This window comes from Colossoma macropomum, unplaced genomic scaffold, assembly GCF_904425465.1.
Source record: "Colossoma macropomum unplaced genomic scaffold, Colossoma_macropomum, whole genome shotgun sequence".
NCBI lineage: Eukaryota > Metazoa > Chordata > Actinopteri > Characiformes > Serrasalmidae > Colossoma > Colossoma macropomum.
The window spans coordinates 26,188,953-26,208,327 of record NW_023494793.1 but is presented as its reverse complement, the minus strand read 5'-3'; the positions used below and the strand labels follow the sequence as shown (position 1 = coordinate 26,208,327).

General features: G+C 40.1%; 1 protein-coding gene across 1 annotated transcript in view; it reads left to right on the top strand.

Moving 5' to 3' along the window:
- Positions 1 to 4,782: 4,782 nt before the first annotated feature.
- LOC118813571 (proline-rich transmembrane protein 3) overlaps positions 4,783 to 19,375 on the top strand; it is a 25,053-nt gene continuing 10,460 nt past the window's right edge. The window contains 2 exon segments of the mRNA XM_036578970.1: positions 4,783 to 5,183; positions 17,898 to 18,845. Of these exon segments, the coding sequence (XP_036434863.1) occupies positions 17,906 to 18,845 (940 nt within the window). The 5' untranslated portion in view covers positions 4,783 to 5,183; positions 17,898 to 17,905.

The window sequence follows — 19,375 nt, the reverse complement described above, 5'->3', positions numbered from 1 at the left end:
TCTACTAAATGATGCTTTGATTAGTATAATAGACTTGCACAATAAAATGCAATCATTTAAGATTTTTGTTTTTTTGTTTACTTTTTAGTGATTTAAGTGGATTTCCAGTATACATAGCACATGAAATCTGCAATATTTAAATGAATTTATTTATTATGTAATATAGCTTATGTAATTTTAGACTTTTTTTCATCAGTGACCTTGCTTGTTTCAACCATTTGTTCATTTTAGACATAGTAATGTAAATCAGTGTATATGCTTTGTGTTACAATGCTGTTTGTTTATTATTCGGATGTGAAAATTATTACAAAAATGATATATTATTTGAGGAGCCATTCACAAAGACATGCAGGTAGTTCCTAGAGTTTTCATGCAACTGTGCATACAGTGAACAGAAAGATTTCAGTGCTTGCTTTGTGTTTGTTACGTTGGTGAATAACTCATAAAAGATGGTCATATTTGTTGTGCAGTGTACCCAGCCCAGTTCCTGGAGATCCACCTTCTGCAAAGTTGGCCTCTAACTGAAAACTAAGACACTTGGCTCTAAAATTCAGAAGCTCCTCCAGCACTTAATCAGCTCAATTATTAGACGTAAACACTGCAGGAACGTAGACGGCTAGTGGCACGTGAACAGTGATCACCTCAACTCATCCCTCAAGGCTTCTGCTGAGCAGGACACATGCCCTCGGAAGTGCCTGCTCTGTTTGGAGCCGCCTTGGTATTACTCCCTTATTTCCGAGGCATTCACAGATCTGTGGGTGACTTTAATGAGGCGTGTGGGCAGCTGTTTGCTAGCATATTAAAACCACTAGAAGATACACATTTGACCATTAGGGGTTACAATTATCTGTCTTTGGTGGTTAGTGGCCTTCTGAAAAACACAGTCATGCTGACAGGAGGAACTAATCCTCAACACTGTTATTCCGAGACGCTGGATAAATTTAAACCTGCCACCTTCCGTTTAAGTGCTATAGAGTTAATCTGCAGTGGCACAAGACCACCGTGAGAGTAACATGCTGATATCTGTGGAGGATTAACACTGCAGTGAAAACACACGAAGGGGCAGATTAGTGGGAGGTGCACACTTGAAAGTGTGGGCTGGAAAATTATACTGGCTGCAAGGCCTTCTTAAAGCAGTAGTTCAGCACAAAATCAAGCTTGCTTCTGTGTTCATACAAGCAATGCATGTAAGAAAGGCTTTTCAAAACATTTTGAGTGACCTATTGCTTGATTCAAAACTAATTTTAGCAAGCCCTTGTTCAGCTGGCCTTGTCGTTTCTACTCGGGAATCCTCAACGCCATCTTAAGGGCCATTCTGTTACTTTATTAGCTCAAGTAAAGGGTTTTAGGTGAGCTGTCAGAGGGGCTAGGGTATGAGTGAATATCCTAGTGTCGAATTTGGCAGCAGAACTTGCCCAGACATCACTGTGACCCGACCCAATTGTCTTTTCAAACCCAAAAATAATGGTGAACAAAGCTATTCGCCATGGCGGTCAACTAGTATGAAATGCATTCGATTTGCTGGGCTTTAGCTAGTTAGCATGCTAACAACAAAAAGAAAGGCACTACACAAAATTTTAGCCAGACAAAGCAATTACTCACAGTGTTACATACGTTAAGTTCAAATGTTTCCCAAAAATGTTTTACATTGAAAAGTTTGCAAGGCTAGCCAATTAGCTCACTGAGGCTAACCTGCCAATCATCTCACTTTCCCCTCCTCCCCTTCTGCCACAAGTGGCCACTTGTGTAACTTAAGTGTGACGCACATCCAAGAGGTGTTTCGAAGTGGGCGCAGGTATGTTAAAAAAAAAATAACTGAACGGCACCCCAGCCTTTCATTACTTGCTAGCTACATTAGCCTCACAGCTTTGCTAAAGAAGTTACTTCATACAACAAACATGTCTTGGTTTATAGACTGCATTTTGGGTAAGAGGGAAAATGTGTAAATTTGTTTTTTTAGTCAAAACGTTCCTTTATTCCAGTGGTTTTTAGGTGCCCCAGCCCAGGGCCCTGGCCACTCGGGGGCCCATGAACATGAATGCCAATGGAATAACAGTAAAAATAACTAAAAACGTTTTTGAATTTGCACTTCTAGATTCTAGTTTTGTTTTAGACTTTATCTAACCACCTTTATAACTTCACAAGACAAAGCTTGCTACTGTTAGTCAACTTTTATCAGTGTTCTTTTCAATTAACACACAATTGGCCTCTTGCAAAATTCTGTTACTGTTGCTACATGCGTCAAATCTTCAGCTCAGGCATTAAGCATTAACACACTTCATAAGAAACGATAAAAATGCTGTTAACAATGACACAGAAAAAATAAGCATTGCTCCTAATACCTAAGTAGCCTACATGACATTCGGAGGTTGTGTCTCATTGTGAAGGACAAGTCGGGTTGTCATTAACACATTTATCTTAAATGTGTTCTCAGTTCCTGTTTGGAATGTCGAGGTGTAACTGTATAATGTATTTTCTAGAAAAGGAAAAACACTATATTAAACAATCATGATTTGTGCAGTTTTGTGTAGCAGGTTAAACTTGTTTTGAATAAAATAAGAGCACTGTGGCTGCACTCCTTTAGTTCTAACACCAGAATAAGTTCAGAAGTGACCGTTAAACATATAATCTTCAGTAGGTCTGAGGGGTTGACTCTGGGACGCTGCTTCTGTAGTGTTTTGTGATTTGGGTTGTTGGAGGAAGGAAGCGGACACTGTTTGGTTTCTCTGGCGGCCTGGCCAGCCGTCTCTTAAGTTCCTGACCACATGAACACACAGTATGTTCAAAATTGGGATTTTGTGTAGGACAGACAGACAGACAGATAGATAAATAGATAGATTTTTTTCAAAAGTCAGTGGATTTTCCAAAACTATAGTATAAATGTGGTTAAAAGATACAGAGAAAGTTGGACTCCTTACAACCAAGGACCTGGTAGACACCAAAACTAACAGTACCAGATAAACAGCACTTGAAGCTTTCATGTTTGAGAGAGAGGAGAAAATTAGGCTCCACTCTTACTTCCATCCACAGGTGAATTTTGCACAGTACTGTAGAATATATACAGTAAATGTAGCGTTAATAATAATAATAATAATAATAATAATAATAATGAATCATATTCTATATAGAACCATTTTCAAAAATGTTCTGCAGAGAACTTTTTTCTATCAATCTGAAGAACCATTTTACCATGCAAAGAACCATTTAGGCATGCAAATGGTTCTTTGAGTGTTCATGGCTTTATATAGAACCACTGTCTTTACTAAAGAACCCTTGAAGAACCATCTTTTTAAATAGTGTATATACACAGATCAGGCATAACATTATGCTGCTCTTTAACTGCTGTGTCTGATCCACTCGTACCAGCACAACACACACTAACACACCACCACCACATCAGTGTTACTGCAGTGCTGAGAATGGTCCACCACCCAAATAGCACCTGCTCTGTGAGGGTCCTGATCACTGAAGAACAGGGTAAAAGGGGGCTAACAAAGTATGCAGAGAAACAGATGGACTACAGTCCGTAATTGTAGAACTACAAAGTGCACCTATATAGTAAGTGAGCTGATAAAATGGACAGTGAGCGTAGAAACAAGGAGGTGGTGATAATGTTATGCCTGATTGGTGTATCACTTACTTTTTATACACAGCAATGCAGCAAAAATATGCAGATAGACATTCATAAATGAAAGAACAACAGAAAAAATGTGAAACTGAATGAAAGCTAAAGTGCATAAATGTGTTTTATACGTCAGTATGGTCGGTATGTGCTGTGTTATCTGGACTGAACTGAACTGGCAGAATTGCTCCAGCATCTACGCCAACCGCACACCTGTGACCAGGTGCACACACTCGTTGGTGTGTATGCGCGCGCTGTTGGCAGAGCGAGGCAAGGGCGAGGTGGTTTGGAGTTACAGTCTGAGCCAGCCCTCAGGTTACAAAGTCTCTCTCTCTCTCTCTTTCTCTCTCTCACACACACACACACACACACTAGACTGCACCATTTGTAGGTTAGGGTGAATAGTGCCTACGTCACCGAGCCTATGTGAATAGTGGCAGAAGCCGAGTGACCGAGCAGCAGCGCGCGCTGTTGTGTAAGAGCAACAGAACCGCGAGGCGACTGAGGCGATCATGTTGATCCACACGTGAGAGAGAGTAAGAGAGAGAGAGAGAGAGAGAGAGAGAGAGAGGGAGGGGGGAAAGAAGAGGAGGGGGGGGGTAAGAGAGAGATAGGGAAAGAGAGAAAGGGGGAGTGGAGAAAGAGAAAAAGACGAGGCAGAGTAAGAAGAGTGAAAAATATAGATAGGAGAGAGAGAAGGGATAGAGAAAGAGAGAAGAGAGAGAGAAAGGGAAAGAGAGATAGGGAGAGAGAAAGGGGGAGTGGAGAAAGAAAGACAGAGAAAGGAGTGAAAAAGATAGATAGGAGAGAGAGAGAGAGAAGGGGTAGAGAAAGAGGAGAGAGAGAGAGAGAGAGAGAGAGAGAGAGAGAGAGGAGAGGGAGCCAGCAGGAGAGAAAGAGAGCAAGTGGAGTGGCAGAGTGGAAGGGAGAGAGACAAGAGACAAATACAAAGGGAGAGAGAGAGAGATAGAGAAAGAACGGGCGATGGAGGGATGAACGTAAGAGCTCACTCTATCTTAATCGACTCCGCAGGGTGGACAGTACTGACCAGCTGTCCACTCGGGTTGCGGTTCAGCAGCTGAAACCTGGCCGCATCTGCGCCAGTGTTCGTCATCCAACAGCAGCAGCATCGGGGGGTCGAGTAAGTGTGTGTGCGTGCTTATGTGTGTGTGCGTGTGCAGGTAGGAGATCACACTCCAGTTTCCGCTAAAGCATTAAATATACAGCGACTAGAGATGTGCGTGTATGCATGAGTGCTCGAGCACGCGTGTGTGCGCGTGCGTGTGTATGTGTGAGTAGGTGTGTATGACCGTAGTGTTTGGACTCTGCGTGCGCAGTCGGCTTCACGCGCGCGTAGCCAACAGCAGCTCGCCGTATCGATATCTGGCACAAAAACACAAAGGCGGATTAAAATGGACTCCTCTGCGTGTTGTGTTTCTCCCGAAGGCTGCTTTGTGCTCGAAGCTCGTGCTGGACCGATGCGGTAAAAGCGCTCGAGGCCGGCGGGGGAGAGAGAGAGAGCAGCGCGAGCCGCTATGACACGAGAGAGCTGAGCAGAGAGGTAAAGAGCGGCTACTCACAGCACGCACTCCTTTTATTTCTCTCTGTTATCTCTGAAGAGTGCTGAGGAGGTAGAGCTACAGGTTGAGAGACGGAGAGGAGGGAGAGAACAGCTGAGTAAGTGTTTAACACGAAGCAGTGTCCAACCCGTCACGGCGGGCCGGAGTGTCCGTCAGAAAGAGCGGGAGTTTCGGTTAGCTGTGTTACCTGCTAACGTCCTCATAAACCTGGGGGGGGGGTTATAATATGTAGAGTAGAGGCGGGCGATATGGCGAAGATATAATATCGCGATACTTCAGGAATTGACGCTACACTAGAGCGCTTTGTCACGATATTTTGTGTTTTTGAGGTTTAATACGTCGGAACAGAAAAAAAACTACCTAAAGGGCCGCATTTTAAAAATGCTTAGAAACCACAAGGACAAATTATTAAATAAAATTATTATTTTTATTCAGGATTTCACCTACCAACCTCACTTAATCCAAGCAAAGGACTAATTATGCTTTTTTAACACATAGTTTGTCAGTGTCTTAAAATACTGACCATATCTAGTATTTTGACATATTGTGACGTTATCTTAATTATAAATATTGTTAAATATTGTTTCCCTTGTTTTCAGTTAGCATAAAGCACAAAAGTAACAGTGACACAGTTTTTCCAAATCCAAGCGTGGGGTACTGGGGAGCTTCAAATTCTTTTTTTTTTGTATGGAAATCACAAAACAAGCCAACCAAACGCATTTTTAAATAATAAACACTTCCTTATTTAAAATAAAATAAGTAAAGTCAGCCACAAATGTCTTTGTTAGGGCCATGTTGATGGTGAGGCCTCCTAACTGGGGGTGTGGTCAAGGCGACCATGATATACAGTAAGCTGGTTGGCTTAATGTGGAATTCGAGCGCAGTGGAAAATCTGGAAATTAATAGCAGTTAAAATTCAGGGGGGTGTTTTATACAGCAAGATTTCCCAGTAGGCTGCATAACTTCAGCCCAAAGTGAGTATTTTGCAGTAAGAATGTCCTTGATTTCTCCTCCTATTGGACAGGGCTTGACTTTTGATTTACATCACCTGAGTAACTGAGAAATCCTGCTTCTTGAATCATCCTCAGGACTCATGATGGCTAGCAAGGTGTTCAGAGGTGGGGGGTGTTCCAAAAAGCAGAATTTCTCAGTAAGAGATGAGCTAACTTTGATGGTTGTCCAGTAGGAATGCCCTTGACCTCTCCACCTACTGGACAGGCTTGACTTCTCAACCAACAAGTCCTGCTTTGTGAAACGCCTCCCGAGAAGATCAGAACGTAGTTTGGTTGCAGTTGCTAAATAAAAACAGAGTAAAACTGAGCAGAGCTACTGGCTTGGTTCTGGGCCAACTGGGAGCAGAATATCAGCCAACAAGATGTTGAGGCGTTTTCCACACAGCAGAATGAAAATTAAGTCAGTGTGTTTGTGAGCATAGTGGTGGTGGGGAAGGGAACAATTGCCAGCTTGGGGTAAAATGTGCTCTCCTTTATAGTTTTTTTTATTAGATTACAACATATTGTGCTTCGGCTCAGCTAGATTAAGGACATGCTTGTATTCAGGGCCACCCGGGGAGTAAGACGTGAGGCTAAGAGCATTACAAGAGTTAGTAGGGAAAGCAACACTGTTTGTATGGAAGGTAAAAGTGTAGTGAACTTATAGGTCTCATGGGGCCGCTGACATTCTTTACAAGAATCAGGTGTATGAATGCCGTCAGTTTGGACTTTGACCTCTGCTGATGTAATGACCTGGGCTTGACCCTTTGTGTATGAGTGTGATGGTAGTTTAATTACCTTGCGCCCTTCATGGCAGACGAAGCTATCTTCTCTATCTTCTCACAACGTTAGAGGGGACAGATGATATTTATAAGGAAATTCAACTGAAGGATTAAATTACTGGCAATTAGGAAACTGAGAAACCTGTGCTTGCTGAGACAGGCCCACAGAAAGAGAAACTAAGACAAAGATGATGGATCTTTCTCTTTATCACGCAGTGAGTTTGTGTGGCTGACATATGTAAAATCTCTACTTATTATAGAATGTTATTTGCATGTTTTTTAATATTTGTTTTTCGGAGCGTGTGAATGCTTACTGACCAGATGAACAGCTTTTTAAATAAAGTTTTCTCCAGTGCCGTAAACTTTTGCACAGTACTGTATGCTCCCTGATCACTTTGAACAAATGTTTTTTTTTTGTGACTGTGAACCCTATCACTCAAATACGTCCATAGTGTACTAGTCACTTTTACAGCAAATAGTGTATAAACACTTGTAAATGAAACAGGATATGTGGGAATATTAAAGCAGTAAGCCATGAGAGGCCGCGGGTTACTGCGATTTTATCACGGTAAGGGTGTTCTTAGGCACGACGCAAAGCGGAGTAAAACTCCCTTCCCTGTGTTAAAATCGCAGTAACGCATGTTCTCAAGTGGCTTATTGCTTTTATAAAACGGTAGCCAACATGAAATATGATAAAATACACAATTGTTCAGAAAATAATTTGAGTTATTATTAATAATAATCAACATAAACAAGTATTCCACCAAGAAATGTAATTCTTTTAGAGTACAGTATTCTTGCCAAGCAACCATGGACCACTGAATGAGGAGAGCATTCAGTCGCTGTATGTTGCAGTCATTTCATGAATTTTTAAAACTTTTTTTTTTCTTGTGACAATGAGCATAACACAGCACCGTTTAATGCAAAGACTTTTGCTTTATAAGTACTTTTTGGTCACCAAATTACCACAGAGTCTTATTTAGCACCAATCCAGCAATGCCCCTCTCCTCACACTGGAGCCGAATCTTAAATGCTCCCTATATAGTGCACTACGTTGGAATTTCAATACTGGATCCTGCAGCCCAACAGTGCAAAATATAGCTAAGAAATCAAAGTCATTTGGGACTCATCAATCAATGCTCTACAAATGATGCACTGTTTGACTGTAGAGGTTAGAATTTCTAAACGTTCATAGCTAGCATTACTATTTAGGGAACACAGAGCCGTTTGGGATTCAGCCTGGGTTTGACATGACGTACATTTGAAGCGTGTAATCCATTCAAGTGACATTTTTAGACTTTTATATTGCCGTTTTACTGTTAATCATACCATAAGTGCTTTAATTCAAGCCTGTGATTTTAATGATGGCATTGTTTAGGCTGTTAGCTATCTTTTAGCCTGTTAGCTAGCTGACCAGCCTAGTTCTAGTTTAAGAACATAAGTCTCAATTCCGTTAGTTTAAACAAAAAACAGGTTCTTAGTTCATTAATATGCTCTGAGGTCCATGTGAACAGCATGAGAGTCAAGGATCATTAACAGCACAAGGGTTTTTTTGTGTCGGGGCGTAGTAATACAGAGTTCAGTTGTTGTGAAGCGGTCGTAGGTGTGGGAATATCGTGGATTTTTCAACTGCTTTGAACGTGGTTCCGCCAATTATGTGCATTTGGTAAAAAAGCTTTAGGCACGGCAAACAGAGCAGGCAGCTACTTGCAAAAGTTTCCTGTTGGACTGATAAAATATGCTGCACATGTGGACAGCCAGTCAGAATGGAACTGACAAACAAGCAGAGACATCAGATGCTCCCTTTACGTGTGGGAGGAGTGTCTGAAGCTGAGACTAGATTGCGACAAGAGTGTTAATGTTGAGCTAGCTTATTAGCTTGTGGCTAGAGTATTAGGTCGGAACACTAATAGTGCAGCTTTTGTTTCAAACATTATAATTTTATAATGTTAAATTCTCTAATAAACTGAAAATGGAAACATTAACATACTGTATTACTGTAAGGCACATTTTCAACCACTCCTTATTTTTGCTGGTTCGAAAAATGTTTCGAATTGAGACACCATTGTAGCGTATCAAATTGAATAGAAGTGTGACATTTGTGAATTATTACACCCCTACACCCCTAAAATCCCTGAAGATTTATTTTGATGATTTTGGAACTGTAAATAGCGGAAAGGGGGAACCATCAGAGGGCTCATTTTTTCATATGCCTCATTATATGTTTTTATTAATGCATTTAATTATTTTTTACAGTTACTTAGCCCAACCCAGTTCACATTTTGCTCGATGCAACATCATATGATTGTAAAATTGATTGCAGTCAGTTTAAATAATTGTGATCCTCTTAAATAATTGCAATCATCTTAATTAATTGCGATTAGGCGATTATGTATTAATTGCGACGGGCCTGTGTCTGTGGTGAAGTGGTGTGGCATGAATTTATGATGCATTCGGCTACAACAGCTAGAATTTATTTATTTTTAATGCGTTCTTTTCATATATCAACAGTCACTGCTCGGTCTGTCTGCTTTTGCAGGTAAAATTTAGCTTCAGTTGTTTCGCTTAAGAAGGACAAAGCTTCCGAATACCAGCGTAATGAACAAACACTCAAGTATTTAACTGATTAGGGTCAGGCCTGTGTATGGCAGTCATTGAGACACTAGAAAATGCTAGTTCTTGTTATTCTTATAATGCTTTGAGAACACAGTTCTAAATTATGGTAGTGCTGGTAAAGCTGACTGAATTGCAGTTAATTAGGAGAGAGAGGCAGCTGTATCTTGATGGTTTTATTACTGTGACAGCCATGATTTTTCACAGGCTTTGCACACCACCAGAAGAACCGGCCTGGGTTTGAGAGTGTGTACATGCTTGTATGTACAGGTTGAATGCATCTGTGTTGCGTAAGGTGGGCATTTCCTGCTGGTTTATGAGAGACAAAGTTAGTTTTACCCTGATAGAGAGGACTATTTACATTCCTTAAGGGTAGAAGGGTGGAAACGTTTCGGTTAGAGCGTCCAGTACCACCCCCATGCCTTCTCTACGCACACCGCACACACCCACACACACACATTCTCTCTCTCGCACACTCAGCATCACCTCTCCCCCAAATCTGCACAAATAAGCCATACACATGTATCTTAACCACAGGGAATTCTGCAGTGCAGCGATTGGTTAGATTTGCTATATCCTCTCCATATATAAACATACACACACACACAGGGTATGCAGGACAGCACTCTGATCACACTGTCTACAAACAGGCTTCTGTCTGTGCCTGGAAACATTCACTGAAATTAACGGAAATGTCTGACTGCATGGAATGAGTCGATCTGAGTGAGAGTCAGTGTGTGTACAAGAGAGAGAGAGAGAGCGAGAGGAAGAGACAGGGAGGAGGGGAGAAGAGAGGAAGATGAAAGTGAGAGGAAGAGAAGAGAAGAGAGAGAAAGAAAGAAGAGAGAGCAGAGATAGTAAACAAAGGGGCAAATAAGGAAGAGAGAAGAGAGAAATGAAGAGAAATGGAGAAAGAGGAGAGAAAAAGAGAGGGAGAAAATGAGAATGAATATAGAGAAGGAGAGAGAAGAAAGAACAGGAGAGAAGAGAGAGAGATGGAGAAGCCGTGAGAGAGATAGACAAGGAAGAGAAAGAGGGAGAAGTGGAAAGACAATGAAGGAGAGTGAGGGGAAGGAGGACAGTGAGAGAGAAGGAAGAGATAAAGGAAAAGGGACAGAGAGGGGAAGAAGGATGAGGGAGAAGCAAAGGGAAAGACAGAAGAAAGAAAGAGAGAAGGAGAAAAGAGAGTGAGTGAAAAGGAAGAGAGAGAGAGAGGGAGAAGGTGAGGGAATTAAGGAAGATAGAAAGAGAAAGAAGAAGCAGATGGAGAGAGAAGGGGAGAGAGTGATAGAGAAGGAAGAGAAAGAGAGAAGGAAAGAGACAATGAAGGAAGAAAGAAGGAGAAAGGGAGAAAAGGAAGACATAATGAGAAGGAGAGTGAAAAAAGAAAGAAAGAGAGAGAAGGAAAAGAGACAGGAGAGATAGAAAACAAAGAGAGGAAAAAGGAGAAAGAAGGAGGAGAGAGAGTAGGAGGGGAAGAAAGAGAGGGAGAAAGAGAAAGATAGAGAAAGAGGAGAGAGAGGGGAAAGCAAAAGAGATAGAGGGAGAAGGAAGAGAGAGATGAAGTGAGATTAAGCTGCTCTGAAAAAAACTAATATCTCTACAAAATTTGAAACTGTCAGTGGAGCAACATGATGGAATTTAATAGTTTTGAGGGTTCGTTTTTTGTGTGTGTGCAGGATGAGCAGTGCTGAGGATGTGGTGGTTATATTTACAGTGTTACAGTAAACATGTTCAATGCTGTCCTGTTTGTGTGTGTGTGTGTGTGTGTGTGCTTTTATGCTTTTATGCACAAAACCAGATGGTACAGTTCTGTTAGTGCTACTATAACACAGAGAGAGAGATAGAGAGAGAGATACTGGAATAGACAAAGAAATTACTGTTTGAGTAAATGTGATGACATTCTGCCTTCAGCGACATGTTAGTAGATAAAAATACCCATTCTTCAGACATTTTATGTCTTGAGGGCCTTCACGTCATTCCTATTGATGAGTTAGAGAGGGAGAGAGAGAAAATAGTAAAGAGAGAGAGAGAGAGAGAGAGAGAGAGATTCCAGTATTATGGATCAGAGTCAGAAAGTAGAAGCACCCTCAGTCTGAATAATTGTCAGAATTGATCTCATCAAACGCGCATAAACACAGTAATAAACACACACATTTATATATGAGTGCACACACACACCACACGCATACACACACATGAAACACCTGCCAGGCGAACGACTGAATCTGATCCTTCTCATGCAGAGTAAACACATACGCCCACACACTGCTGCGGCTTCACACACATGGAGATAATAACAGCCTTAAAGTCTCATAAACCTTCTCTACTCATTTTTCTCTCTCTCTTTCTTTCTCTTTTTTCTTGTCCCGTCCCTGGCCTCTCCATGTCTTTCCTTATCACTCCGTTTTTAGTCGTCTCTTATCTCTTTTATCTTTATGGTCTTAACCATTCCTATGGACTTCACCATGGCAGCACAGGAGAGCACAGAAAGAACGCAGAGAGGAGGATGAAGAGCCAGGACCAAAGATGGAAAAAGTGAGGGGAGCGCTTGCGAGAATGAAGTTTGAAACAGACGCCTCCCACCTCTGTCTTCTCCTCGCCTTCTCTCTTTCACTCTGCTTTCTCTAGTTTCTCTTCTGTTTAACCCTTGTTAAACTAAACTAACATTTTGTCATCAGTGCATTCAGAGACTTTGTCCCCTTTAAAATCTGCCCACAGAGTAGTTAGGATGTGTGTGTCCAAGTTGGACGTACTAAAATGTACGAATGTGGAGCTTCCTGTGTGCCATTGTGTTTTCTATCACTGTAAAAAAGAAGCATGATGCTGCCTTCATTGTTGGGTTCACTGGATTCAGAACTGATTTCAGATTCCTAAGTGCTTGTTATTGGTTTTATCGTCGCTAATTGTATTAACAATAAAATTGAGGGCGTTTACATGCACTTATTAATCCGCTCATAATCTCTGCATAATTTCTGCAGTTATCTGATTATTCAAATGGTCATGTGAACGCCATACCCTGATTTAGGAATTCAATTAAGGAATCCGATAAAGAGACCTGGATTTTAGCTCAGTAATCAGATTTCTTACTCGGAAATCTTTTAGATTTCTCAGTTTGCGCATGTGCGAAAACAGACCACGGTACCAGAAATAAGCAAGCAGCGTTTTAATATTCTTCATCTTCTAGATGATGTATGTTCATGTTTTCAGGTAAAGTGGTGCAATGTTTAAAAAAAAAAAACGGCATGAAGTTTGAGTTTTACATTATCTTTACGACACGTCTTCTTCTGTGAGTTTATTGGCTGGTTGCAAAGCAGAAATCCGATTACTGCCTGACTCATGTAGAGCCAGAGTTTCCCATTATCTGATTACTCAAGCGCATGTAAATGTGTTGATCAGATTTCTGACAAAATCTGATTTTCTTCAGTTATCTGCATGTAAACGCACTCAATAAAAGGTGTGAAGTATATTTCTGTTTATGTTAGCTTGCTCAAAATGGTAGTTTGTGACACAAATAAAATAAAATTCTACAAATTTTCATCTTTGATAGATAGTTCTTTACATCTAAAATATGAATAAAAAATGCTGCTGCATTTATATGAAATGCATATAAAGATCTAGTCGATTTGTCACCCAATGTCATCGCCAAAACCGTCAAATCCAGCAAAGACAAAATACAAAAATAGACAAACATAACAAATTCAAGCAACCAAATCCAAAAGGGAGCCAGAGTCAGAAGAAGAAGACAGAGTCATAAAACAGAGAATACAGGTCAGAACGGAATGGAATACAAACACACAGTAAATAACGCTCAGTAGCTCTAGAAAGAAGCAATACATTGCAAATAACTATGGCTATATAATCTAAACTAACTATATCGTATGATACAGAGAACAGGTGAACGTTGATAAATGGATTGATGTGACATCACAGTCATGTGTTCTCCGAGAGGGTTCTGGGAATTGTAGTCCACCAGAGAGTCTGAACCGACGGGATGTGTGACAAAATCAAAGGTGAACAGTAAATTAAAGACAGAAATAGCTGCTTGTTCGCGTCAGCATTAAAGGGCAATTCCAACGATTTAAAATGACATAACTAACAAAAGGTTTAACATGCAAACAAAGTCATTCAGAATGTGAAATGCTCTGTTCTAGAGAAACTTGGAGAACTGACTTAACTGTTCACAGAGGTGGTGACAGGCACAGGCATCAGAAGTGTACAATGGCTCTAACAGCTCCCTCACATAAAGTTACTGCACACAATAGTGACTAATACACTACATGATGCCTGAGATGTATTTTTGTAATGAATTCATGGTGGAGAGGTACATGCAGTATTTTGTAAGGCAAAGTAGTACCTAAAGTAAGCTTTTTTGGGCGGGGTTTACCACTGCCATTACCAACATTACATAAAAGAAGATGTGTAGGTTCACTGGTGGTTTTGACAGTAAATAAAAAAGCTATATTTGTGTTGTAGACATCAGGCCTCCTGGTTCCTATCACTACCACTGTAAAGAAATTTTGTTTCACCTTAAACCACTCTGAATGACAGTTTTCCAAGAAAACTTTCCTCTCTCCCCAATCCAAGCTTTAGACCTTCTGACATATTGCACAGTGTTGTGTTTACACAGGTTGGATTCATACTGATTGATTGAGTTCCTCTCGCTACCTCTCACCCTCACTCCTCCTTGCTACCTCTTTCCACACACTAATATTATTGAATGTTTGCTTTACATTAAGTGCTTAATTTGATTTATGCCTTGCATTCCTCTCCTATGTTATGACTGTAGCCCTCATATAATGCTAATCCCCCAGTACTGTGTCCAAATGGTTCGCCAGATTTCTTCTCAGTGATTCAGCAATTCATTATGGGCTCTCAAGTGGTGTGTGGTGTGGGGGTGTGTGTGGGGGTGGAGGGGCGGGTTGGGTGTGGGTTGGTGGGGTATTTTCCGTGATTCAGAATGATACATTATGAGTAAGATGTTGGATGTGGCGGGTAACAGGTGTTTTATGTTATTGGGGGCATTTCTAGCTCAGGCCTCAAATGGTTGACCTAAGTTAAATCTGCTCTCAAAAAAAAACAAAAAAAAACAAACAGCTGTTATGATGTCATCATTAGGGGCCCAGAGGCTAATATGTTATAATGAGTCATGCCACTGAAAGCATGGTTCTGTCCTTCTTATTTTATGGTAATAACATGGACATATGCAGTCTTACCATGTTGTGTGCTTTGTGTAAACATTGCATATATAAGATGTCCAAATATAGCTGCAGTGAATGTTAGGGGGATGGATAACGGTGCTATATGTATTCTGAATGTGCTGCGTGTGTACTCTTCGTCTGACGAGGATAGCTGTGTCTGTATTAGTCATGCGTCTCCTAATCTAATAAGACTTTTGTTCCCTTAGAAATCTGTAATTGTTTCTGCCATATTGATGTGTAGATGTCAGTATGTAATTACTAGAGGTGTAAAAATGTAGTAAACCATACTGAATTATTTGTATAATCATACTGCATTTTATTGTATCGTATTGTATCATTGTATTATGGCTAGCATGTTAACATATAGTTAGTGCAATAGCTTGGGACGTATATAAACTTGTGTCAGCATATTATTTGCATATATTTATATTATATCCCTTTAAGGCTGATGCAAAAAAGTGGCTATTTTTGACATTTTATCCACTCTTTTTTATTAATAACATGTTTTCTGAGTGCTTTTGTTTTGTCTGTTTGATATATAAGGAATGGGCTATAACAAAGATGAAAATACATTCTGAAATTGATGAAAAGATTTTTTTTTGGTGACATGTAAGCAGTGTAACTCCTCTGCCAGCAGCTTTAAACAGTCAGCTTTCTTTTTTGGGGGCCTGGTAAAAGGCATGTTGGGTTCATGTTGTTAACTTGTGTCAACATGTTTCTCTCATACATTTTTACCATACAACATTTTTATCAAATTCAAGTCATAATAAAATGTAATTCAACAGATTTTTTTCCCATTAAGCTATGAGTATGAGAGCAGTGAGAAAAAGTTAATGAAATCTGGAACTCCTTAATGAAATTTAGTGATGACGTGCTAGATTGTATTAAAATACCTGTTAATACTCAAGCCTACAGTAGAATCACATGTGTTCTGTTTATGCTTTATATGGAAACATCAAATGTGTGGCTCACTGCAAGCTGTGTTCATGAGTCTGTTTACATACTACATCGGTCAGGCCTAAGTGTGCGCCTGCGCTAATGGCTATCAACTTTGTTGACTCAGAGGGCAGGTCTTTTAATGATCTCAGAGATCCAAACTGTGCCACATAGAGGTCAGCAAGAGGTGGTGTAGACATGTAGTAAATAACACATATATAATGTGAATAGCACTGCCAAATATGCCATACTGGAATGGCTGGCATGGCTCCACACATGTTCTGGGAGTGTCACACTATTTGTGACTTCTGGTCAGATGTTGCAGCTGTGATGTTTCCTGCTATGTTCATTTCATTGCTTTCCTAACTGTATTAAACCTAGACATTTAATTCACACAATTTTCCCTTTATCATCAAAACATATTTGGTGTGCGAAGGTTACTTTGTTCTGGAGCTAAGAAGGAAAGTAGTTATAATGGATGTAATAGATGCTTATACACAAATACCGTCATGCAAACTGCATGCCTAAATCATCACCTGCTTGTGTAATTAATTAATATTTGAATAAAAGGCATACATTGTGGTGACAGAAAACGTATAGCTGCAAAACATACCTGTACTACTTAATGCTTGAGATGTTTTGACTGTGCAGTTAACAGTAGATAATGCTGATGTTTAGAGTTGCAATGGTATGTCACATGTATGTTCTACATTTATCTAACGAACTGCCAAATGTGATATGTAGAGCCAAAGAACTGTTAGTGATTTACTGTCCAAGTAGCAGGTAGCAGTAGCTTAACGGAACAACTTAACACACCACAGCACAGGTTTGAGTCCAGCTCACTAAAGCTTCACTGACACAGTGAATGTGCAAACGTATGTTTTCGTGTGTGGATCTATCAGCTAAGCTACTTTTGCTCCAAAGTACTGTCCTTGTTAGCACCAGAGTCTAGCATTATATACATAACCAGCTTCACTGTGCTCTTTTTAGCACTGTTCATCATTTAGTAATGTTACAGTGGGAACTTATTTTTGTTTCTGCTAAATCTTTTCAAACATATTCCTGTGTTGCCTCTTGCACATTTGCCAAAGGAAGAAGCAGAGCTAGCCATTAGGACTGTATGATAAATTGTATTTTTATCGTTAATGTGATATGAGTTTCCACAATAAACATTATAGTCATTTATCATTAGAGCGGCAATGACAGAACAGATCAAATTACCTCATACACGCAGTACCACATTACCGGCACAAACAGTTAGAAACCTATGAGCACGTCTGTGTGTTGGTTTGAATTCTGATCTCCCATTTTGTACTTTGCTATTTGCGTAACCGCTTAAAATCTCAGGCTTATTACATACTAAGGCTTATTATTCAGTAACTACAGGGACTTCAATGCAAACTGGCTGAGCTATTCTTAGGTTATAGAAGTGTGTAGCAATGCTTTGGGCCTGCTGGTGTTTACACATAAAAAAGGATGTACATGCATCACATCCTGTCATTGGCTCACTATTTTAATAATAACTCATCACTTCTGATATTTCCATTGTGATGTCTGAGAACTTTATTGAACATCGCATTTTATGTCAATATCGTGCAACCGTATTAGCCATGCAGGGAAGTTGGGAGAAGGGGCAGGGGTTGGAAACTGGGAGGGGCATTTTCAATACGTATAATCATGCATATTCATAAATCTTCACAGTCTTAATGAGTGTAATAGTTTAGGGATGCTCCTGTGGCATTTTTAGTAATTTCTTGGGCAAAACAATAATACATAAAAATCCTTAACTATGTTATTCAACATAGATACATTTTTATGGTTTAAATTATGATTTTAGTGCTATTTTAACAACTTGATGCAGTTTAATGCAAGTGTATGATAATTTAGGCATGCAGTTTGCACTCTGCTAATCGTTGGCCTTAATTTTCCATTACTTGTTAGCGACATTAGCTCCAGTGCAAAACTAAAGAAGCCAACTTTGGACACTAAACCAACATTAAGTGGGTGAACGGGAAAAGGTGCTAATTAGTTTTTTGCCAAACTAATGCTTTAAGGCCCACCTAACTCGCTCTCTTAGAGAACTAGTTATTTGTGTGGGTGTGTAATTTAGTGTTAGTGTCTCTGGCTTTTTGCATAATTTTTATCTAATCTGTACCTGTGTTTTTCTGCAGGAGAAGACATGAAACACAGCAGCTCGTTGTTGATCAGGCACGCCCTGGGGAGGCAGAGCACTACCATGGTGCTTCTGCTGATGCTCCCTCTGCTTCTTGTTCTTGTCCAGCCTACTACAAGCCAAGTTTATGTAAACTCTTCATCATATGATGGCAATGCTAGAGCTTCCACTTCAAAACAGACTGATCAGACACAGCCAAGCGTGGGGTCTTCTCAGCCCACAGGCCGGACTGATGTGCCTTTCATAAATGATGGTCAAGAAATGAGTAGAGAAGCTGAGAGAGAATCACTGATGGACAAAAATGTTTCTGTTGAAGTATCTAAGCAAGGAGATGGTGTGTTAAATGGGCATCCAGAGGAACAAACCATTAGAAATCATATAGGGGAAACATCAACGCACCCTTTAAATGTGGACATAAAGGTTGAACTCACTAGCCATTTGATATCCCCCAACACCAGAGCCAAAAGTGGGCTCACTCAGACTCAGCCCACAGTAAGGCTTATTACTACAGCATCCGCACAACATGTAGAAGGCCGATCTTTAAAGACCACAGCTGAAACCCCTTCCGTTGATGAAGGCTCTGGTCACATCCTGCTCCAGACAGCAGGGACAGAGCCAGTGACCGAAGAACTAATTAGTGAATTGAGTGAGGAGGACTGGTCAACTTCAGATGTATTAATCCCCACTGTGGTTAGCTTAACTGAGTCGTCAGTTGAGACTGTGGAAAGAGACAGTGCTGAGCGTGCCCAGTACAGGCCCCAAGCTCAAACAGCCTACAGTATTCTGACCACTGTTTCTAATGCTCCAAAACACCCTAGTGTCAGCTTAGAGCTCCAGCCCAAACACTCCAGTACTACACTGGTCAAAGAGAGACCTGCGACAACGTCAGCTCCAAATATGGTGAACCGAAACATGACAGTCAGTCTAGCTGATGAAGAGAGAGGAGGTGAGTTTACCCTTAGAAGTGTAGTTTTGTCACATTTGATTATGTATGTAATTACGTAAGTGCATAATTACACAGTTTCTCAATTAATTTAATTTACATTTGGTTTACATTCTGTAACAACAGGCTTAAGTCTACAATAATGACAAAAATATGATGGTTTTTCTTTCCACAGAGCAGAAAAGTAACTTTTGCATCAAATTCAAATCATAATGTAATATCTCCTCTAGTACTTATGAACTTAAATGTGGTATTGACTAAAAGTTTAGAACCCGCAGTTTTAACAGGATTGCCCCACTGTTTTAGTGAGCTTTGAGTGAGAAATTATCTAACAATTAGGTTAGAATAGGTTTAATGGCATTAACACCTTGCACTGTAAAGAAATTGTTGTTTTAAGCTAAAAAATTACCTATCTGCTTTACAATTTTAAATCTATATAGAATTATAATTTATTATTACAAACCAATATATTTCAGTTGTAATTACATTTTAATGCAACCAGGTTAAGTACTTTTTTAGTTAAAAGAACAAAT